Source organism: Salvelinus namaycush, chromosome 8 (genome assembly GCF_016432855.1).
Source record: "Salvelinus namaycush isolate Seneca chromosome 8, SaNama_1.0, whole genome shotgun sequence".
In the NCBI taxonomy this organism is placed as follows: domain Eukaryota; kingdom Metazoa; phylum Chordata; class Actinopteri; order Salmoniformes; family Salmonidae; genus Salvelinus; species Salvelinus namaycush.
This window is the reverse complement of record NC_052314.1, coordinates 56,530,776-56,554,410: the sequence shown is the minus strand read 5'-3', so window position 1 is coordinate 56,554,410 and position 23,635 is coordinate 56,530,776. Positions and strand designations below refer to the sequence as shown.

The following is a 23,635-nucleotide window of genomic DNA, read 5'->3' as shown; positions in this document are numbered from 1 at the left end:
GTCTTTAGGGTGTCTATAGCTAGGTTTCCATCCAATTAGCCACAGATTTTCATGTGAATATTCTAAAATCTTCATAAAAACAATATGCAAAATCAGAGTTTGCTTTAGGAAAACTTGGCGCCGGACTACATGACAGGAAAGATTTAAATTCACCGGACATTTGAGGAATTTTGCTACATCCAAATATTTTGTATGAAGATAAGCATTATATTGATAGATAAAGGAGTAACTCTGGTAGGCCTGATACAGTCCTCCTCACCTCAAGTTCAACAGTTGAAGTCAGTTGGAGCGCCGGGGCTGTCACGGGTCCCCCTGGTGCTGCTGCTCATTCTGTGCACCAGTTCCGGAGGTCTACGTTGCCAGCCTCTAGGCTTCACTGAACTGTCTCATTAGGCACACCTGGTTCCCATTCCCCTGATTAGTGATTGTTTAAATGTGCCCTCTGTTCTCCATTGTCCTGGTCGATTAATGTTCCCATGTCCGTTGGTCTTGTGAGTACCTATGCTTTGTTGTTTCGGCTTTCATGCTGCGTGTAAGATGCACTTGTTATTTCGGGTCTCGTCCCGTGTAGTGTATAACGGGTCTCGTCCTGTGTATTTATTAGAGGTTTAACCTCGGTCTATTGTTTGGGTTACATCCCTGTGTTTTGTATAAGTGTGTGTTTTGGGCTTCGTCCCCGTGCCTTTTAAAGGCATGTTGTAATTTTGGGTGCAGTATTAAAAAGCCCTATTACGTATTCCTGCGCCTGTCTCCAATCAATTATACAACGTGACAGGGGTACACTGCCTTCATATCATTGGCCTGCAGTAACTAAAGGTTAATAGCCACACCATACCAAACCTTCCCCAAATGTTTCTAAACTTAATTAGGGTAATATCAGAAGTCAAGACATTGTTTATAGAGAAAATATGAGAAGAATGGTGAATGTAAACCAGGGACAAAATGCACTACCCTCCCCTGTGCCCTACTCAAAGCAATAAAAAAAGGTTTGACAACCCTCCCCTATTTTGTGGCACCCCTCCCCTAGTAATATTCAATCTGTCCCTAAAGAGTAAAGAAGTTTCAATTTTAAATTCGTTATGAGATTTCAGAGGACATCCATGGAAATTCTAATCACATGTCATGTCAGCTGACTAAATATATTTAATGATTTGTGAATGTAATTAGTTAATTAACTGTTCCCTCTGCATTGTTTAATCAGTATGTACGATTGACAGGAGCGATGATGAGAGGGGCTGAGTTTTGACCATCATCATTATCAGATGGGCCGAAGAATGGAAAGAGTTTCTCTGTAAAGGTGCAGCCAGTGTAAGAGTAGATATGAGACTTGGCACTAACATTGTAAAAGGAGACCAGACCCTCATCATAGTCCACAAACACCCCCACCTTCTGTTGCTTCTTTCTCAAGGAGAGGATGAAAGGGGGGGAGGTCCAGTTAACATTCTCATCCCTTCGGGTCACAGTCCAGAGTCCATCCTCAGGACTCAGTGTGATATTCCTCTTCCTGTCTATGGACTCTCTGGCCACTCCTAAATTCCATCTAGCCTTCCCCTTAACAATCACCTCATAGTAAAATCTTCCTGAGGAGAAGCCATCCTTTCCAAGGACAAATCGATGAACTTCAAACCTTTTTGAATTGTCAGGAAGATTCTGTGGTATGGCTACAGTTCTCACTTGTTTCCCATCTTCAGACATGATGAGAATGGAACATGCTGTATCAGGGTCCAGAGTCACATCCACTGCATACTGCTGAATCCTCTTCAGTTTGACTTCAGGCAGCTTCTCCATCTCTTTATTCAGTATCTCCTCCAGCTGAGACACAGCTCTCCTCACAGTCTCCACACACAGAACACTGTGAACACTGATCTCAGACCAGTCCTTGGTTGGTGGAGGTTTGTATTCTAGGGATAGGAAGCTCTGGAGAAGTTGGAGGTGGTCCTCAGTGTGTGAGAGCTGCTTCAGATCAGTGCTTCTCCTCTTTAGCTCAGTGATTTCCTGATCCAGTTCTTTAATAAACCCTTCAGCCTGCCTCTCTACTGCTTTCTGCTTCTCCTCAATCACCTCAATCAGCTCAGCCTGGCTTTTCTTAATGGAGCGCACTAGAGCAGTAAAGACTTGTACACTGTTTGCTATCGCTCTCTTTGCATCTCTCTTGCTGCGATTTACTGAGAGTCTGATCTTTTTAACCTTCTTCAGTCGCTCCTGGATAATCAGCTGCACTTTTTCCTCAGTTTTCCCCAGCTGAGCCTTCCTCTCTCCACACTCTTCCTCTATAGGGACAGTGTCATGAGTCTTGTGTTCTCCCTCAGTGCAGAACTGACACACACATGTCTGGTCAGTCCTACAGAACAACTCCAGGAGTCTGTCATGCTTCTTACAGATCCTGTCTTCCAGGTTCTCCACAGGGTTGATCAGTTTGTGTTTCTTTAAGGGTGGGGCTATCTGATGAGGCTCCAGGTGAGTCTCACAGTAAGAGGTCTGACACACCAGGCAGGACTTCAGGGCCTTCCGCTTCATACCAGTGCAGACGTCACAGGCCACTTTTCCAGGTTTGGGAGGGGGCCCATCTCTATCTTTATCTCTCCTGTTTTTAAATGTCTCTACAACCTTTCTGAAAGTTGTGTTGACACGAAGCTTAGGTCGTCTGGAGAACTTCTCCTTACACAGTGGACATTGACACAGGTCCTTGCTATCCCAGTACTTTGTGATACAGGCCATACAGAAGTTGTGTCCACATGAAGTGGTGACTGGCTCAGTGAACACATCCAGACAGATAGAGCACAGGAACTGCTCTTCAGTTAGGAGACTGCTGGAGGAAGCCATATCTAGACAGAGAAGGTGGAACTATAAATTATTTCATGGAATGAGTCAGCTCTCGATAGTTTCAGTGCCACTGTCAACATGGCATTTAGAGAAGCCAACCAATGTTATTTCAAGTTGTTTAACCATACAACATACAGTATAAATGAATCAATGTATGTCACGCCCTGGCCTTAGTATTCTTTGTTTTCTTTATTATTTTAGTTAGGTCAGGGTGTGACATGGGGAATGTTTGTGTTTTGTCGTTTTGGGTGGTTATATGGTAAAGGGGGTGTTGGGTGTAGTGTATGAGTTTGTGTTGAGTGAATATTTCTAGGTATGTCTATGGTTGAGTTAATGTTTCTAGGTATGTCTATGGTTGAGTGAATGTGTCTCGGTATGTCTATGGTTGCCTGAGTGGTTCTCAATCAGAGACAGATGTCTTTCATTTGTCTCTGATTGGGAGCCATATTTAAGGCAGCCATGGGCATCATGCATTTGTGGGTAATTGTCTATGTGTAGTGTTTGTGTCAGCACTATTTATATGTATAGCTTCACAGTCGTCAGTTTGTTATTTTGTTAGTTTGTGTATAGTTGTTCGTTTCTTGTTTGTTCTCTTTTCTATAATAAAATAAGATTTATTTTGCACACGCTGCGCCTTGGTCCTCTCTCTCTTGTCAAGACGATCGTGACAGAATTACCCACCAATGCATGATGCCCATGGCTGCCTTAAATATGGCTCCCAATCAGAGACAAATGAAAGACATCTGTCTCTGATTGAGAACCACTCAGGCAACCATAGACATACCTAGACACATTCACTCAACCATAGACATACCTAGAAACATTCACTCAACACAAACTCATACACTACACCCAACACCCCCTTTACCATATAACCACCCAAAACACAAACATTCCCCATGTCACACCCTGACCTAACTAAAATAATAAAGAAAACAAAGAATACTAAGGTCAGGGCGTGACAATGTATTAGTCAATGTACAAAATAAAGTAGAATGTAATGTAGAAGAAAACAGGAAAAAAGAAAACCGGTGAATAAAGGAATTCATTAGAATACAAGAATTCACCCAGTAGAATGCATCTTCACCTGCCCTTGTAAATCTGTACTCACCTCTATCGATGTGTAAAAGAGTGTGGGCGCTTTTCCGATATATCGGTACTGTATACTGTACTGTAGTAAAAAATATATAGAGACTGCTTAGCTGTCTTAACAGATTTTCCAGAAGAGATTGAGACCATTTGCTTGTGTGGTCAATGTACAGTATGTTTATACACTTCAGTTTCACTTCAGTAAAGTGACGTTTACATGCTGCTCCCCACCCAGTGCTGCTCTGTGCTCTGGAACAGTTAACTCTTCACATGTCTGATCTCTCTTCATGCTTGATACAAAAGTGTGAATCAGAAATGTTAAACAAGGAAATACTGCAGATGTGTTGAAGGTTTTCTAAAGTCATCAACTACAATAGAATTCACAGGGGATGAACAAATACTGTCAGTAGGTAGATTTGATCATTAATGAATAACCCTTTACTGCAGTGGGCTAAATCAGGTTCACAGAGTATTTCTTGTTAGTCTTTAACAAATCTACTTTGAAACAAAAGTCTACACCTCACACACATGGTTATGGGCTTAACACATATAATACACTTATACCATGTCAGATATAGAGTTGAAATGTAATACATTTTGAGTTTACATAACAATATTACACTTTTTATACATCACAGAAGACTGAAATAAAACAAAACTGTTTGGCATAGCAACACTGGATTTTGGGCTTGTTGAAACATATGAATAACATTCCACCCATGAGGTCACGAGATCATTTGACTTCCAGAAAGGGCTACATAAGGAGCAGGAAATATTATTTTCAGATAATTCCTTTAAACATACTCACTTTCAATTCTACCAAGTCATGTCAGACAATGGGTGGAGAACTAAAGCTGAATGTATTTTCTGTTTGTAGGAAACTGCCTGTGTTTGTTGAAATCCTGCATCTGCTGCTTGTGGTGCCTGAAGAAATGTCTAACGTACCTGAATGGTTTTACAGAATACCACTTTAATCTATTTCTATATGGTAAATAGTGTTCTTATGCACATATTACACTGAACTCACCTTGTTAGCGTTTACGATACTTGACCCCTATTGTCTCAACACCAACCCAGATTCATGCTCTTTCTTCTTCCTATCCATCCCTCTTTAGGAGTTTGTAGAGAACAGTAAGTGTCACGATTGTCAAAGGGAGAGAGAGAGGACCAAGGCGCAGCGTGTGCAAAATACATCTTCTCTTTAATTTGAAGAAGAACAAATAAAACAACAAAATGACGAACGTGAAGCTATACAAGAACTAAGTGCACCACATGCAACATAGAACCTCAACATAGACAATTCCCCACAAACAGCTAAAGCCTATGGTTGCCTTAAATATGGCTCCCAATCAGAGACAACAATAACCAGCTGTCTCTAATTGAGACCCAATTCAGGCAACCATAGACTTTCCTAGATACCTACACTCAACCATAGACACAGCTAGACTACTATACTAAACATAAACCCAACTACTCTAATAAACCCCCTAAACCTTACAACCACCCTAGACAATACAAAAAACACATACATTCCCCATGTCACACCCTGACCTAACTAAAATAATTACGAAAACAAAGAATACTAAGGCCAGGGCGTGACAGTAAGAATATGGAGGGAAGGGATCGGCCCGGGCCAGATGGAGACGGTGGTGAGATGAAGCCTATGGTGAGTTAACAGAACGTTTCCTACAGAGAATACATTCATTTACCTCCATAATCTAGAGTCATACACACAAAATGATGATGCTGATGAAGACAATAGTAAAGTTTAACACTCCATTTGTTTATTGTTGTAGACTCATGCAGGAGGGACTTTTGCTTGACCAAACCAGAAGACGGAAACCAAAAGACATTCCAAGCGTTTTCTTTAATCCATGCATAACAGGTTTAACCGTTTTTTATATCACTCCAGTCACAGAGACCACAATATTTTTGAAAACCCGTTTATTAATTTATGGCACACTTTACATGAAAGCTTTGTTGTTTTTTAAAAGCACAATATCTTTTTGAAACACCTTTTTTATGTAACGAAAGTATTTCAGTCAAAAATACTGTTAGTGTAGTTTGGTTCTAGTTTACAGGTTGTAAAGTATGTTTTGTTTAGCCTCTTGTGGGTGACAGTACTGTCAGAGATTATTCAAATAGTTCCATGTCACCACTGTTATTAAGCACTATTTCCATACACTACAAGTGTTTGAACATCAAATGTATTTTTAGATTGCGGTAATGACGATCATGGTTGCTACTTGTGCTGCGTTGCTCCTTTTTAATACCATTTTGACAAATACAACTGACGAGCGTAACAGATGATTAACAGGCACTTGTCTGTCTGAAATCACTCCATCACACCTTGTTCAGTCTTCTTGCATGGACATTGTTTTTATTCTAAATTTGTGCAAGCTGTTGTCCCACGCCTGATAACAGGATCAGGTTACTACGGTGGATCAAATATGAATGAGCCTCTTACTCTGAGGATGTTTTATATTACTATAATGTATGTAATGCAGGTCCGACAAGTACTGAAGTTGTCATGTCAGAGGCAATGCATGATCATAACTGAGAATCCCTAAATTGTGGCAACATTGAGTCATTACTGCTTACTAAGTTTGTAATACTCTATCCATAGAAAACGGGATTCCCAATGACTGTATCTCTATTCCCTTCATGAGTTTTTGTTACATAACAGAATTGTTATACATTTTTTTGCATATTAATTAAAGAAAACAAATAAATCAATGTCCTCTTGTCTTTGTGAGAGCTGTGGGGCAAGAGAGGATCAGTTTAATCTTGAATATGGGTTTGTGTATGTCACTAAGATATCCACTGAGGGAGAAACAATAAAACCATTTACCCAAATATAAAAACAATTTTATACCCAACAATAAAACCACATATTTGTAACGGCTGTCTTCCGATCCTCTGACGAGGAGTAGTAAGGATCGGAGGACAAAGGTGCAGCGTGGTAAGTATTCATTATGCCTTTTAATGAAAACGAAACTCGAACGAAACAACAAAACTAATGATAAATGAGAATGACACGAAACGAAACAGTCCTGTCTGGTGACATACACAGACAGAAAATAAGCACCCACGAAACACAGGTGGAAAAAGGCTACCTAAGTATGATTCTCAATCAGAGACAACTAACGACACCTGCCTCTGATTGAGAATCATACCAGGCCAAACGAAAAAACGAACATAGAAAAACGAACATAGATAACCCACCCAACACGCACTGACCATACAAAACAAAGAAATAACAAAAGAACTAAGGTCAGAACGTGACAATATTGAATGAAATGCTTGTGATTGATGTGGTGAACTGGAAATTGCCCTGCAGACCAGGGTTCAAAGTGTATTTTTTCTCTTCTGTCAAATGCATTAGCTGCACTGATTGAGCTTCCCTGGTGCATTATAACCAATAGAATCATCCCAAAAGTACAACCCCACCAATCTGGCACCATTGAAATATAATTTTTTAATGTCTGTCTGGCACTCCATATACAAGCTCAACCAAACGCACTAAGTATCTGAAAGAAAACAAATGCCATTTGAATCCAGGTCTGTCCTGTATCAGTTCGACTATTTCCTAAATCAATTTATACTTTTTTTTTGGGTTACTACATGATTTCATGTGTTATTTAATAGTTTTGATGCCTTCACTATTCTACAATGTAGAAAATAGTAAAAACAAAAACTTGAATGAGTAGCTGTTCTAAAACTTTTGACCAGTATTGTATGTGTATATATATATATCCATTGATTCTTGAAGAATAACTTATAAATGGCTCATGAGCTCAGTTCAATTGTCACACTCCACAAGAACCTAAAATATAAGCTTGTTTGCCTCCAATGTTTGTAAACATTGTAAATGTAAACAAACACTGTGTAGCCTCATATCATGGATAAAACAATCCTTTTTTTATATAATTGATGGTCAGTCCTTGTAACCATAGCTGTCGATTAATCTGAGAGTGTTTACATTTCTCCTTGCCCATCCCACAACTTTTTACCAAAACAGAGGCGGGGAATTCGTTTTGTTATTGTTTCATCTGTGGATTTGCCCTTTAAAGAGCTGCATATTATCAAGATATCAAAGTGGACTGAATCTAACCGTTAACCAGGTTGAGGCTATACAGTGTTTGTTTACGATTAATATAGTGTTTATTATTATATTATTTACAAACAATGGAGTAAAAAAATATATTCTGGGTTCCGATCAGGTACGACAGTTGAACAAAACTCACGAGGCATTTATGAGTTATATTCTTCAAGAATGAATGAGTATTTATACTTCATTTATTGCACCTTTAATGCACGTTGGTGAGTTAATTTACACTGTAAAGGGGTTGCTGAGAATTTGACAGTAACTTACAGGCAGCTGTGGAAAGTCAAATTCTGTAATATGAATACAGTATCAAAGCAAGTACTGTGTAATGACAGTAGAATACCGTAACATTGATTATTATACTGCTAAAAAAGTGAATACTAGCGTAATCATAATGAATGATAAAAATGGTTTACTGTAATTACATGGGATTGGTGCAAGCAGGTTTGCTGCTAGGTAAACTGTTTACACATTACAGCATATTAATGAATATTTGGTGTCTTATAACACCTGCACTTCTGGGAGCTTCCAAACTGGCAGCGACTACAGGGGAAAACAGAGCAAAAGGACATGGCAAAATGTGCAACCATTTAAGGTTTAAGATGTGCCCCACTCCAATCTGTCCCCTATACATTTTAAATTGATGGGGCACTATAACCACATAGGACTTAAATTGGTACAGCATTCTCACTCACAGGTGCAATATAGCCTCTTACAAAGCACGCCTCAAATATGTTAATAAGCCAGAAACAACAATACCAATTTTGGAACTCCCAATGATACGGTAATGGTACTGTATTCTGTGGGGTGGAATTACAGTACCACTCAAAATAGAGCAATTATTTCCCCACCCACAACATTTTCCCACAATGGCCCATCATTTACAGTATGCTACAGTAAAACTGAGTATTTTACTGTTGATAATACCACAAATTACCGTATGAAGTAGTTTTATGTTACAGTGTAAATCTGCTTTGTCTAACAGGTGAGCAGAAGTTCCATGTTATCAGTGAAACCAGGAATACGGTGTAGCTCCAGGACCACCCAGGAGATAACGGATACTGGGAGATCAATGGAAACAGCTGCAAACACTATGGGAATGTTGTCACCAATGGTTACATGGGTGAGTCACGCTTCACGGAAATTCAAAATGAGATGCAACATGTTTTTTTCTTTATGGTTCTGTTAATCATAGTGATTTATTTCATACACCAGAATACTCAACACATTACGTTTCTCTTGTATATACAGTTGGTGTTTCTGAAAATAAAGAAATAAAAGAAAACATTTCTAATGATGAGAAAATCTAGAATTTTCCACACATTTACTGGATTTGACCCGAGTGGGGACTATGTGTACACTAAGGCGAGCCCTTACGGAGCTGAGAAGTGGATTCTCATGGTGGACGAGAGTGACCAGCGATATGAGAGAGCATTCATCCTCAAGAACAAACATTCTGGAAGGTTATTGGCTGTCCAAAATGGCTGCTTTGTTGGACTAACATTGTACATTGAAGATTGCAAAATGGTACTTAGAATAAGGAGTACATTGAAACCCCCCAAAATTATAGTAAAAATAAAAGCCAACTCGTTTTTGTGCGAATATTCTTCTTTAAAGAAATATGGAAGTTCTATTGATGGGAATATTGACAACAGAAATGAATGAATGTATTTTTTTGTTTGTTGCAAATCTAGAATCTTTTCCTCTTGAGGATCTCCGGTTTCCAGTTGATTGGGTGGCTTTCCTCGGTCTGAAAGAAAAAACAATCCCACCCTAGTCAGAAACAAGAACTTATTAAGTACTCAAAGTAATACTACAGTTTCATTAGCTGAGCAATGTCTTAGTGACTGTCATTTTCCCTGACTGAATAAACATCCACTTTGTATGAGGTTGTAAATAACACATCCACTATTGAATCACATCTCAAATCAACAAAAACCTGTGTAGCTATACAGCACAGGATAAAAGTCTTTCCCTACCGCGGTGTCGTCCTCTTTGTACACCTTGATGGTCTTGTCGGCCTCGGCCGTGATCAGCCTGCTCTCCGAGTGGTCGAACATGCAGGCGAAGATCCCCGATTCGCTGTCCAGTGAGCCGGGCTGCACGGCGGCGTGGATACGCTGGAAGTTGTAGCCGGTCCGCCAGTCCCACAGGTGAATGGTGCCGTTGTCAGCTAACGGAGACAATAAAAAGATGGAAGGATTAGCTGTATCTAGATCAAGACATCGGTATAGATAGACAGCAGTGTCTAGGATCTAGCTGTATATAGGATTTCCTATCACTTAGCCATTCAATATATTTGCTTCCAGCCTCTGCAGTTACCACTTCCCTTTCATTTGTTGCCCATCTTTAGTAGTGCGCTTTCGAAGCAACAAAGCCCTTCAGAGTCATTCAATGTACTATGACTAGAAAAAATCTGACCCAATCATCCTGACAGAGGCTCAAAACTGTCTATTTCAATCGCAAGATATTTTTTGTTCAAATTGTTTTTAAACCCATTTTCCTCCCCAATTTCGCTGTATCCAATTGGTAGTTACAGTCTTGTCTCATCGCTGCAACTCCCGTACGGACTCGGGAGAGGCGAAGGTCCTCAAACACAACCCAGCCAAGCCGCACTGCTTCTTGACACAATGCCCACTTAACCCGGAAGCCAGCCGCACCAATGTGTCGGAGGAAACACCGTACACCTGGCGACCGTGTCAGCGTGCACTGCGCCCGGCCCGCCATACGAGTCGCTAGTGCGCGATGGGACAAGGATATCCCTGTTGGAAAAAGTAAAGGACGTTTTCATACCTCCTGATACCAGCACGCCGTCTGAGTTGACCGCCATTGCGTTGATGATGGCGTTGTGTCCAGAGAGGTTCTGGATGAAGTTGCCGTCTGGGAACGTCCACTGCTTGATGTTGTCGGCAGAGCCAGAGGCTAAGGTATACCTGTAACATTCAGCCAACGAATGGTTCAGTGCCATAATACAAAACGCGGAAATAAAATGAGCGAGCCTATCAACCCTATCATTAACTACAACTAGATACCAGAAGATGACTAACTTGGGTGCAACATATGCATCATCGTTTACTACGTATGAGGAAGTGACGTACTGTCTGGGATGTAGGGCCAGTGCTCTGACAGACTTCTTGTGATTGGTGAGAGTGGCTCTGGTCTTCCCAGCTATCAGATCCCATAGCCTGATGGTAGAGTCGTGGCTCCCTGGAACGGAAAGAGCCGGGTCGTGTTCAGAAGGTCACACCGTAGCAAAATGTTTTGAAACTAACAATAAAACGCTGCGTTCTTATTTGGACAAGTTCAAGTGTTCTATCCTATTTTTTCCCTACTGAACATGACCCAGGAGAAAAGGTCAAAATTCAAAGGTCAAATTTCTCCTCGCGCCAGCTCATAATAGAACGTAACAAGATGATGAGCCATTGATGGTACTTTGGAGTGAGTCAACTAGCCAATATATGAACACAGCAAGGCAAAGCAGTTGTAACATATACTTGTCCGTACCTGTGATGATCTGCGGTTCGGCGGCCTGGCATCTGACTGTGGCCACTGTGTTGGTGTGTCCGGACAGGGTGTGCACGTTGGCTTTGCTCCTGATATCCCACACCTATAGACGTAGAGATTTCATATTGACCTCCCAATACACTCCAAAATGTTCCACTAAAATAACGTTTTTGAAAGTTAAGACAACTAGTCATTAGCAAGACTTACCCTGGCTGTGGCATCTCGACTGCATGTGACCAGCACGTCGATGGTTGGGTGCAGGTCCAAGTCGTACACGGCGCTGAGGTGGCCGTGGTAGTGCCTGATAACCTAAAAGATAAAATAAAAGTGAGGTAGAGCAGTAATGAGTGGGCGTAACTATACTAAATACTTAACTACATAAAAATGGACCAACAGTCCATTGAAACACATCATATAAAGTAAAGCAGAAATGAAAGGGTACTAGTACAATACCTTGTTGTACTCCAGATCCCAGCACTTGACCTGCTTGTCCTCGCCGCAGGAAAACAGGTAGGGGCTCCGGGTGCTCACGGCCACGCCGCGCACCGTGCTGATGTGTCCCGTCAGGGAGAGCTTTAGCTTCCCACTGGCCAGGTCCCAGATCTGTCAGGAGAATGAGAAACAGTGGGGATTTGACGTCACGGTCGAACTTATAGCTGACGTATTACGAGATACATGACTAAATGCCACCAGTTGACAGACATTGAATAGATCAAATGGGTGTCCCAAAACCCTTATGATGTCACTTCTTATTATCATATCTACTGTTTCACTGGCTGCACCTTTACAGAGACAATCTTCCCATTCTTCAGTCCCTGTAGTGATGATAGTGATAACAACGTAGAACCAACGTCTCATCATCTCAAATCAAATCAAACAAATTGTCACATCCCTCCTGCCAATCACACACACTGATAAAACAAAGGACTTACTCTTCCTTTAAAGCTGCAATATGTAACTTTTTGGGGGGACCCGACCAAATTTACATATAAATGCTAGTTGTAGATTTCTCATTGAAAGCAAGTAGAAGAAGCGCTATTTCTATGCGTTCCATTCTTAAGTTTCATATTTGCGTCTTTTACTTTCGGTTTTGTACACAGCTTCAAAACCGCTGTTTAGAAGTTACAGATCTCTCGGTCTCTCTCTGTACTCACCTTAATGGTTCTGTCGCCAGCGCCGGTCACAAACCACTGGTTGCCGGGCTCTACGGCAATGGACCTCACCCAGCCAAGATGACCGCTGATGACCTGGAAGGGATAAAGCAAACCTGTATCAGTTACCACACAACAGGGAGCAAGTCAATACACCTGAAGTTATCTTAAAACACATAGGCCTCACATGAAGATATTCTACGATTATTGTAGTACGTTCGAAGGACTAGGGACAGTTCCTTACAAAACATCCAAGCTTTTTGTAAGTGTGCCACGTGCATTTGATAAAGTGTGTGGACTGTAGAGGAAGTAAGTGCATTCAGAAGCCCTTGACATGACAAAACGACGTCCTTTACCCGAAACAGCTTCCATGGAGCGTGCCACTGGGGCTTGGGCATAGTAGGGGCTTTTCTGGCAACGAGGGACGAGTTTTTGGTGCCGCCTCCTTCCAAAAGAGACTAGAAAGAAGACAGAAAAGTATTATTATTGATAGTGGTAGCCTTATATCATACAAGACTGAATGGAATGTTGGTGCAGAAATGCATGCGAAGTGTTAGCAGACGCAAAAAAAAGGTGTGTAGCACTAATGATACGTATCAGAGAGCGTTACCCCACCATAGCGTGTGAGTGAGGAGCAGGAGACCTCTCTGCCCCCCCTGCGTGTCTGTGAATGTCCCCGACACCGGCTGCAGTGCGACTGGCATCCAGCCTGCAATTACACACACACAAAAAAAATGGTTGCTGGATGGTCTCAAAGTGCACTCTAAGATAGGCAACCCCGATTGTAGTCCCGTGTTGCTTGGATACAATAACACTTTGTTCATGTCTCTAACATCTGGGGTCTGTACAGGAGGTTGTGGTGCTATGGAATTGTGGGGAAGTACTGCGTCAAACAGAGTGTCTGATGTGGACTATTGAATTCCGTTTGCTCTGGTGTCTTCTCACTTCGACACATCTACCGTGCATCATCTGAAGGAAGTACCTGGCTTGTGATGGCGGCAGGGCAAGAGCCATGGCTTGAACTCCCCCCTTACTGGGGTTCCTATGTATCTGAGTGTCTGCCGTCAGAGCCAGCCCTGTGGACGACAATACACAGCGTTATAAAAGTCACGTAACACCCCCGAGGACACAATATGAATGAATGTGGTTTTACATGCAACAGTAGCATTACATGGGGTTAGACCAGAGGGAGGGTTCGCCAAGTCTGGTCCTAGAGAGATACTGGGCGTGCAGGGTTTTGGTCCGGCCCATCATTTAACACACCAGATTCAAAACAGCATGATCTTCAGCCATGATTCGCTGAAATCAGGTGTGTTAGGATAGGGCTGGAACGAAAGCCTGCACCCCCAGTACCTCTCCAGGACCAGAGTAAGGGAACCCTGGGTAAGACTGTTGTAATTACCAGGTCCTGAGGGATATGCGTGGGTCCCAGTGATCAAGTACTCTGGATCATCACCTGGAAGACCAGAGGGTTATAAATGAGAAATACTTGGAGGTTTTGCTCTCATTCGTTGCCCATGAAATCAATAATGATTTGTCAATGATTTATGTTGAAGTGATGGCATTCTTACCAGGTTTGGGATAGGTCTGATTGCCATGCATGTTGGAGCCCAGTGGTCTGTCCTTGCCCTCTTTCAGAACAGGCATGTGTAGAACGGCACTGTAGTCTGCCCTTAGCTTCGCTGCCATCTTCACCTTGTGACTACGAAGGGAAACGCTAGTTAACTCAATTGAACATATCAGAGCATGAAAGTAGGGGTGGGCGACATGGCCTTAAAAATCCTATCTTGCTCTTTTCAAATGTATAGGTGATTCACAATATATATACACAGTACCAGCCAAAAGTTTGGACACACCTACTCATTCAAGGGTTTTTCTTTATTTTATACTATTTTCTACATTGTAGAATAATAGTGAAGACATCAAAACTATGAAATAACACATATGGAATAATGTAGTAGCCAATAAACTGTTAAAAAAATCAAAATATATTTCATATTTTAGATTCTTCAAAGTAGCCACGCTTTGAAGATTTTTTTCCTAATAATAATGTAAAATTAACATCTGTACAGAAAGACTCATGTGAAGGCCTAATTACAGAGGAGGAACTACTTGATGCAATTGGGGCCTTTAAGGATGGGAAAACTCCAGGGCTGGATGGCATACCAGTGGAAGTATACAATTATTTTTTTGATATACTCAAAGGACCATTATTAGCTTGTTTTAACCACTCCTATATAAATGATAGATTATCAGAAACGCAACAAGAAGGTGTGATATCATTATTACTGAAACAGGACCCAAGTGGTATATATAAAGATCCAGTCCATTTAAAAAATTGGAGACCTCTTACACTTCAGTGTTGTGATGCAAAAATCCTAGCAAAATGCTTGGCGCATAGAATAAAAAAAGTTTTGGCAGATATTATTCATCCTAATCAGACAGGCTTTTTACATGGGCGATACATTGGAGATAATATAAGGCAAGTACTGGAAACAATAGAATACTATGAAATATCGGGGAAACCAGGCCTGGTTTTCATAGTGATTTTGAAAAGGCTTTTGATAAAGTACGACTGGAGTTTATATATAAATGCCTAGAATATTTCAATTTTGGGGAATCTCTTATAAAATGGGTTAAAATTATGTATAGTAACCCTAGGTGTAAAATAGTAAATAATGGCTACATCTCAGAAAGTTTTAAACTATCTAGAGGAGTAAAACAAGGTTATCCACTTTCGGCATATCTATTTATTATTGCCATTCGAAAAGTTAGCTGTTAAAATTAGATCAAACATTAATATTAAGGGATTAGAAATCCAGGGCCTAAAAACTAAGGTGTCATTGTACGCTGATGATTCATGTTTTCTTTTAAAACCACAACTAGAGTCTCTCCACGGCCTCTTAGAGGATCTAGATACATTTGCTATCCTCTCTGGATTAAAACCAAATTATGATAAATGTACCATATTACGTATTGGATCACTAAAAAATACACATTTTACATTGCCATGTAGTTTACCAATTAAATGGTCTGACGGAGATGTGGACATACTCGGTATACAAATCCCAAAAGAAAGAAATGATCCACTCCAATAAATTTTTTAGAAAGTTAGCAAAAATAGATAAGATCTTGCTACCATGGAAAGGAAAATACCTGTCTATTTGTGGGAAAATCACCCTGATTAACTCTTTAATCATATCCCAGTTTACCTATTTGCTTATGGTTTTGCCTTCACCTAGTGACCTGCTTTTTAAATTATATGAACAAAAAATATTAAATTTTATTTGGAACGGCAAGCCAGATAAAATTAAAAGGGCCTATTTATATAACGAATATGAATTCGGAGGGCAGAAATGATTAAATATTAAAGCATTAGACCTCTCACTAAAGGCATCAGTCATACAAAAGTTATACTTAAATCCAAACTGGTTCTCTAGTAGATTGGTACGAATGTCTCATCCTATGTTCAAGAAGGGCCTTTTTCCCCTTTATTCAGATTACACCTGCTCACTTTCAGTTGTTTGAAAAGGAAATAATCTCCAAAATATCTTTATTTTTTAAACAAGCCTTAGAAAGTTGGTTGCAATTTCAGTTTAATCCACCTGAAAGGACGGATCAAATAGTACAACAAATATTGTGGTTAAATTCAAATATACTAATTGATAAAAAAACTGTATTTATCGAAGAAATGTTTAAAAAAGGTATAATTTTTGTGAATGATATCATAAATAGGACTGGTGGAGTAATGTCACACATGCAGCTAACACAGACATATTGTAACGCTTGTTCTCCTCCTCTTCGTCCGAAGAGGAGGAGTAGGGATCAGACCAAAATGCAGCGGGTTTTGAGAACATAATGAATTTATTCAACCACGAAGACGAACACGAAACAACACTTGGAATAATTACAAAATAACAAAACAAACGAAGACAGACCTGAAATAGAGAACTTACATATAACACGAAGAACGCACGAACAGGTATAGACTACAAACAAAACGCCACAGTCCCGTGTGGTACGAACATACAATACAGACACGGAAGACAACCACCCACAAACAAACAGTGTGAACACCCTACCTTTATATGGTTCCCAATCAGAGGAAACGACAAACACCTGTCTCTGATTGAGAACCATATAAGGCTAATTACCAATGGCCTAAACATAGAAACACAAAACATAGAATGCTCACCCCAACTCACGCCCTGACCAACTAAACACATACAAAAATAACAGACAACAGGTCAGGAACGTGACACATATGGAAATGTCTGCTCTACCCAAAATTACAACCAATTAATTGCAGCATTACCACAAAAATGGAAGAGGCAAGTAGAAGGGGAAAAAAGTAAGGAACTTGTATGTCGGCCCTATATTAAAGATCATAAATGGTTAAAGATAAGTGTGATAAATAAAAACATATACCAATTTAATTTAAGGACCAAAAAACTGACAGCTGTGCCATATAAATTGCAAAATAGTTGGGAAGAGATTTTCGATGTACCCATTCCATGGCACATGGTTTATGAATTGATACGCAAAACAACGCCGGATTCAAAACTTCGAATTTTTCCATTTAAATTACTATACAAAATTCTTCCAACTAATAGAATGTTATATATATATGGGGGATACAATCTTCCCAGCTCTGCAGATTCTGCTGTGAGGAGGCAGAGTCATTAGATCATTTATTTTGGTATTGTCCGTATGTAGCTCGTTTTTGGTCACAGGTCCAGGAATGGCTGAAGAATTGCAACATTTGCGTAGAACTAACGCTACAGATAGCAATACTGGGGGATTTGAAAAGCCATAGTCAATCAATCAATAATATAATAATTATTTTAGCAAAAATGTTTATTTTTAATTTACAATCCGTGGAAGCTATGAGAATAGGAAAATTCAAATCTTTTGTGAAGCATCACAGCACAGTTGAAAAATATATGACAAATAAAAATCCGAAATGAATGATGTTGGAAGATAGATGGGAAGGGTTGAGTGGAGCTGAAGGGTGGGACTAATAACAAGATAAACAATGTAGGGCATACGGGATCTGTGAAATGTGTATAGGTGCGGAGCTTTTGTGAAATAGCACAGTTACAAGTGGAAATCAAACTGGATGGACAACAGAAATAGAGGAAGGACTAAGAACAAACAAGAGAGAACTATTATAAAGTAGACTGTGTCTGTAAAATGTGTATAAGATGTATAAATTGAAGGTAAAAACAGAAATGTTTATCAGTTTACTCCAATTGGGGGATCGGTGGTAGGGTTTGCGGGGAATAATAATAAAGGTATACTCTTTAAAAAAGTATGTATGTCTATATAGGTATGTGTATGTATATATGTGTATATGTATGCATACGTGTATGGATATATACACTGCTCAAAAAAATAAAGGGAACACTTAAACAACACAATGTAACTCCAAGTCAATCACACTTCTGTGAAATCAAACTGTCCACTTAGGAAGCAACACTGATTGACAATCAATTTCACATGCTGTTGTGCAAATGGAATAGACAAAAGGTGGAAATTATAGGCAATTAGCAAGACACCCCCCAAAACAGGAGTGATTCTGCAGGTGGTGACCACAGACCACTTCTCAGTTCCTATGCTTCCTGGCTGATGTTTTGGTCACTTTTGAATGCTGGCGGTGCTCTCACTCTAGTGGTAGCATGAGACGGAGTCTACAACCCACACAAGTGGCTCAGGTAGTGCAGTTCATCCAGGATGGCACATCAATGCGAACTGTGGCAAAAAGGTTTGCTGTGTCTGTCAGCGTAGTGTCCAGAGCATGCAGGCGCTACCAGGAGACAGGCCAGTACATCAGGAGACGTGGAGGAGGCCGTAGGAGGGCAACAACCCAGCAGCAGGACCGCTACCTCCACCTTTGAGCAAGGAGGTGCACTGCCAGCGCCCTGCAAAATGACCTCCAGCAGGCCACAAATGTGCATATCAAAGAATATCAGAATATTGATTTCATAGCAGCCGGCAATTAATTCATTTCCTCTTAAGTCTCATTCTGAACGTCGCATAATTCTTAAATCTGCACAAACCCGGGTCTCACTAAATCATTCCGTACCACACAATTTGTGTTTATTATTTATTTACTAACAAGCTAAATGATAATATAAGATACACATACACAAACAGTCTAGGCCATTGATTAGAACTTAATACAATGAAACCGGTTTACTTGTTGAAGGTCTCCGTTGGGTATCTTTTCGTGGACCGAGTTCCGCTTATTGGGATAGGATGGCCGAAGCCCTTTTCTTCCGATGGCTGTGTCTCCTTCGGTACCGTCGCTGATTGTCCACACGATGTCACAATGTCCTTTCTGTTGGTTGTCTGTTTCCTTGCACTCGTTCTGTGAGAGTAGTCTTATTCGGAGGATAATTAACCGTGTCGACGCTCCAAGCTTTGGTAGGAGGGCCGTGTAGACAACCGAGGATTTGAAGAGAATAACTAGCTGATTCTTCTTGAATTCCCCTTTCTTAGATACAGTAATCAACCGTAGCCTTGATTGTTAAGACGTTCCTGTGTCCTCTTCCTCATGTTGCGTTTGTGGGGTTGTGACTATCTTAGATCACGCTGCAGCTGTGGTCCGTTTTACTGTGGTATGTAAATTCTCATACCCCCGGGTCACAAAGGAGCATTTCGGTCTATATGGCAAGTTCCCTAGGGCATATCTAGTTACAAGGCAAGGTATCACAATGAACTATGGACTTGTTAGACAACTAAAATAATAGTTAATTGTTACAAAAATATTCTCTATGATCTGGATATTTTCTACACAGCACACAGTATGTAAACATCATGTACATATTATGAAAACTTTTCAAGTTACAATGTTTCCGTTATAACGTCGTCATTTAACTATTATTAACATAACAAAAACAACATTCATTTTCATATTTCATCTAGCATCGTTACCATCATGTCGGCTGATAAAATATGTACCAAAGTCCATTTATTCCATGTTACAGTTCTGCGGTAGGTTCTCCATAGGCCCACCATACATTCCAATCCTCCACTGACAGGACAAAGGATTCGTCTGCTGCCTTAAGATTTACAATGGCTTGAGGTGTTATGTATTCCTGCGCCTGTCTCCAATCATTTTTACAACGTGACAGGGGCGCACTGCCTTCATATCATAGGCCTGCAGTAGCTAAAGCTTAATAGCCACACCATACCAAACCTTCCCCAAATGTTTCTAAACTTAATTAGGGTAATATCAAAAGTAAGTCAAGACATTGTTTATAGAGAGAATATGAGAAGAATGGCAAATGTAAAACAGGAAAAAAATGCACTACCCTCCCCTGTGCCCTACTCAAAGCAATAAAAAAAGGTTTGACAACCCTCCCCTATTTTGTGGCACCCCCTCCCCTAGTAATATTCAATCTGTCCATAAAGAGTAAAGAAGTTTCCATTTTAAATTCGTTATGAGATTTCAGAGGACATCCATGGAAATTCTAATCACATGTCATGTCAACTGACTAAATATATTTAATGATATGTGAATGTAATTAGTTAATTAACTGTTCCCTCTGCATTGTTTAATCAGCATGTATGTTTGACAGGAGAGATGATGAGAGGGGCTGAGTTTTGACCATCATCATTATCAGAGGGGCCGAAGAATGGAAAGAGTTTCTCTGTGAAGGTGCAGCCAGTGTAAGAGTAGATATGAGACTTGGCCTCCACATCATAAAAGGAGACCAGACCCTCCTCATAGTCCACAAACACCCCCACCTTCTGGGGCTTCTTTCTCAGGGGGAGGACAGGGGGGAAGGTCCAGATAACATTCTCATCCCTTCGGGTCACAGTCCAGAGTCCATCCTCAGGTTGCTGTATGATAATCCCCTTCCTGTCAGTGGACTCTCTGGCCACTCCTAAAGTCCATCTAGCCTTCCCCTTAACAATCACCTCATAGTAAAATCTTCCTGAGGAGAAGCCATCCTTTCCAAGGACAAATCGATGACCGTCAAACCTTTTTGAATTGTCAGGAAGATGCTGTGTTATGGCTACAGTTCTCACTTGTTTCCCATCCTCAGACAGGATGAGCCAGGGGTTTGCTGTATCAGGGTCCAGAGTCACATCCACTGCATACTGCTGAATCATCTTCAGTTTGACTCCAGGCAGCTTCTCCATCTCTTTTTTCAGTATCTCCTCCAGGTGAGACACAGCTCTCCTAACAGTCCCCACACACAGATCACTGTGAACACTGATCTCAGACCAGTCCTTGGTTGGTGGAGGTTTGTACTCTAGGGTTAGGAAGCTCTGGAGAAGTTGGAGGTGGTCCTCAGTGTGTGAGAGCCGCTTCAGATCAGTGCTTCTCCTCTTTAGCTCTGTGATTTCCTGCTCCAGATCTTTAATGAACCCTTCAGCCTGCCTCTCTACTGCTTTCTGCTTCTCCTCAATCACCTCAATCAGCTCAGCCTGGCTTTTCTCAATGGAGCGCACCAGAGCAGTAAAGACTTGTACACTGTTTGCTATCTCTCTCTTTGCCTCTCTCTTGCTGTGATTTACTGAGAGTCTGCTCTTTTTAACCTTCTTCAGTCGCTCCTGGATAATCAGCTGCACTTCTTTCTCAGTTTTCCCCAGCTGAACCTTCCTCTCTCCACACTCTTCCTCTATAGGGACAGTGTCATGAGTCTTGTGTTCTCCCTCAGTGCAGAACTGACACACACATGTCTGGTCAGTCCTACAGAACAACTCCAGGAGTCTGTCATGCTTCTTACACATCCTGTCTTCCAGGTTCTCCACAGGGTCGATCAGTTTGTGTCTCTTTAAGGGTGGGGCTATCTGATGAGGCTCCAGGTGAGTCTCACAGTAAGAGGTCTGACACACCAGGCAGGACTTCAGGGCCTTGCGCTTCATCCCAGTGCAGACGTCACAGGCCACTTTTCCAGGTTTGGGAGGGGGCCCATCTCTATCTTTATCTCTCCTGTTTTTAAATGTCTCTACAACCTTTCTGAAAGTTGTGTTGACACGAAGCTTAGGTCGTCTGGAGAATTTCTCCTGACACAGTGGACATTGACACAGGTCCTTGCTATTCCAGTACTTTGTGATACAGGCCATGCAGAAGTTGTGTCCACATGAAATGGTGACTGGCTCAGTGAACACATCCAGACAGATAGAGCACAGGAACTGCTCTTCAGACTGGATACTGCTGGAGGAAGACATATCTAAACAGAGAAGGTGGGTCTCTAAATTATTCCCTGGAATTATTCAGCTCTCGATAATTTCAGAGTCATTGTCAACACGGAATTTAGAGACACCAAACAATGTTGATTCAGGATGTTTAACCGTACAACATAAATGATTCTAAGTACAAAATAAAGGTAAACATAGGTACTGTAGTCAAACACAGGATAAAAGAAAACCCGAGAATACAGGAACTCATTCAAATACAAGAATTCACACAGTCGCATTTATCTTCACCTGCCCTTGTAAATATCTACTCACCTGTATCTTTGTGTTTGCGACAGAGGGTGGGGTGCTTTCTCAGATGTATTGGTTCTATATACTGTAGTATTAAAGAACGACTGTCTTAGCAGATTTTTCAGAAGAGTTTGAGACCGTTAGCTTGTGTGCGCACATATATAGTATGTCTACACACTTCAGTTTCATTTAAGTAAAGTGACGTTGACATGCTGCTCCCCACCCAGTGCTGCTCTGTGTTCTGGAACAGTTAACTCTTCATGTCTGATCTCTTTTCATTGTTGATACAATAGAAGGAATTACTGCAGATGTATTGAAGGTTTTCTAAAGTCATCAACTACAATAGAATTCACAGGGGATGAACACAAACTGTCAGTAGGTAGATTTGATCATTAATAACCTTTTACTGCAGTGGGCTAAATCAGGGTCACAGAGTCTTTCTTGTTAGTCTTTAACAAATCTACTTTGAAACAAAAGTCTACACCTCACACACATGGTTATGGGCTTAACACAAATAATACACTTATACCATGTCAGATATAGAGTTGAAATGTAATACATTTTGAGTTTACATTCCAATATTACACTTTATTTACATGACAGAAGACTGAAATACAACAAAACTGTTTGGCATAGCAACACTGGATTTTGGGCTTGTTGAAACATATGAATAACATTCCACCCATGAGGTCACGAGGTCATTTGACTTCAGGAAAGGGCTACATAAGGAGCAGGAAATATTATTTTCAGATAATTCCTTTAAACATACTCACTTTCAATTCTACCAAGTCATGTCAGACAATGGGTGGAGAACTAAAGCTGAATGTATTTTCTGTTTGTAGGAAACTGCCTGTGTTTGTTGAAATCCTGCATCTGCTGCTTGTGGTGCCTGAAGAAATGTCTAACGTACCTGAATGGTTTTACAGAATACCACTTTAATCTATTTCTATATGGTAAATAGTGTTCTTATGCACATATTACACTGAACTCGCCTTGTTAGCGTTTACGATACTTGACCCCTATTGGCTCAACACCAAACTTGACCCCTATTGGCTCAACACCAAACTTGACCCCTATTGGCTCAACACCAAACCACATTCATGCTCTTTCTTCTTTCCATCCATCCCTCTTTAGGAGTTCGTAGAGAACAGTAAGAATATGGAGGGAAGGGATCGGCCCGAGGCAGATGGAGACGGTGGTGAGATGAAGTCCATGGTGAGTTAACAGAACGTTTCCTACAGAGAATACCTTCACTTACCTTCATAATCTACAGCCGAACTCCCAAAATGATGATAAAGACTCATGGAGGAGGGACTGTAACAGGTTTACCAAATCACTCTAGTCCCAGCAACTACCATATTTATGATAACCTGTTTATTCATTAATTGCACACTTTACATGAAAGCTTCTAAATACTGTTATTGTAGTTTGATTCTATTTTAAAGGTTGTAAAGCATGTTTTGTTTAGCCTCTTGTGGGTGAAAGTATTGTAAGAGATTATTCTAATGCGTTCCAT

The 23,635-nt window shown here is 40.7% G+C and overlaps 3 protein-coding genes across 3 annotated transcripts; all 3 read right to left on the bottom strand.

Annotated features, from left to right (window-relative positions):
- Positions 1 to 1,197: 1,197 nt before the first annotated feature.
- Positions 1,198 to 2,823, bottom strand: LOC120051979 (E3 ubiquitin-protein ligase TRIM39-like). The gene has a single exon (XM_038998856.1). The coding sequence runs from the start codon at positions 2,821 to 2,823 to the stop codon at positions 1,198 to 1,200; it is 1,626 nt and encodes a 541-aa protein (XP_038854784.1).
- A 6,879-nt stretch (positions 2,824 to 9,702) lies between these two features.
- Positions 9,703 to 13,371, bottom strand: LOC120051978 (pleiotropic regulator 1). The gene is made up of 10 exons (XM_038998855.1): positions 13,291 to 13,371; positions 13,032 to 13,133; positions 12,679 to 12,771; positions 11,978 to 12,127; positions 11,732 to 11,833; positions 11,525 to 11,627; positions 11,119 to 11,227; positions 10,814 to 10,953; positions 10,000 to 10,193; positions 9,703 to 9,770 (listed from the first exon to the last, which is right to left on the bottom strand). The coding sequence occupies exons 1-10, from the start codon at positions 13,291 to 13,293 to the stop codon at positions 9,711 to 9,713; spliced, it is 1,056 nt and encodes a 351-aa protein (XP_038854783.1). The 5' UTR covers positions 13,294 to 13,371; the 3' UTR covers positions 9,703 to 9,710.
- A 6,867-nt stretch (positions 13,372 to 20,238) lies between these two features.
- On the bottom strand, positions 20,239 to 21,861 carry LOC120052211 (E3 ubiquitin-protein ligase TRIM39-like). The gene has a single exon (XM_038999037.1). It carries the CDS (start codon positions 21,859 to 21,861, stop codon positions 20,239 to 20,241), a length of 1,623 nt encoding a protein of 540 aa, XP_038854965.1.
- Positions 21,862 to 23,635: the final 1,774 nt, after the last annotated feature.

What these genes read in the sequence shown, in the direction of transcription:
- LOC120052211 (XM_038999037.1), bottom strand. Translation starts at nt 21,861, where the DNA reads ATGTCTTCCTCCAGCAGTATCCAGTCTGAAGAGCAGTTCCTGTGCTCT.
- LOC120051978 (XM_038998855.1), bottom strand. An exon ending in GGGATCTGGAGTACAACAAG is followed by an intron (nt 11,834 to 11,977) that starts GTATTGTACTAG and finishes TTTATCTTTTAG; the next exon opens with GTTATCAGGCACTACCACGG. An exon ending in CGGCGTGCTGGTATCAGGAG is followed by an intron (nt 10,194 to 10,813) that starts GTATGAAAACGT and finishes TGTCTCCGTTAG; the next exon opens with CTGACAACGGCACCATTCAC.
- LOC120051979 (XM_038998856.1), bottom strand. Translation starts at nt 2,823, where the DNA reads ATGGCTTCCTCCAGCAGTCTCCTAACTGAAGAGCAGTTCCTGTGCTCT.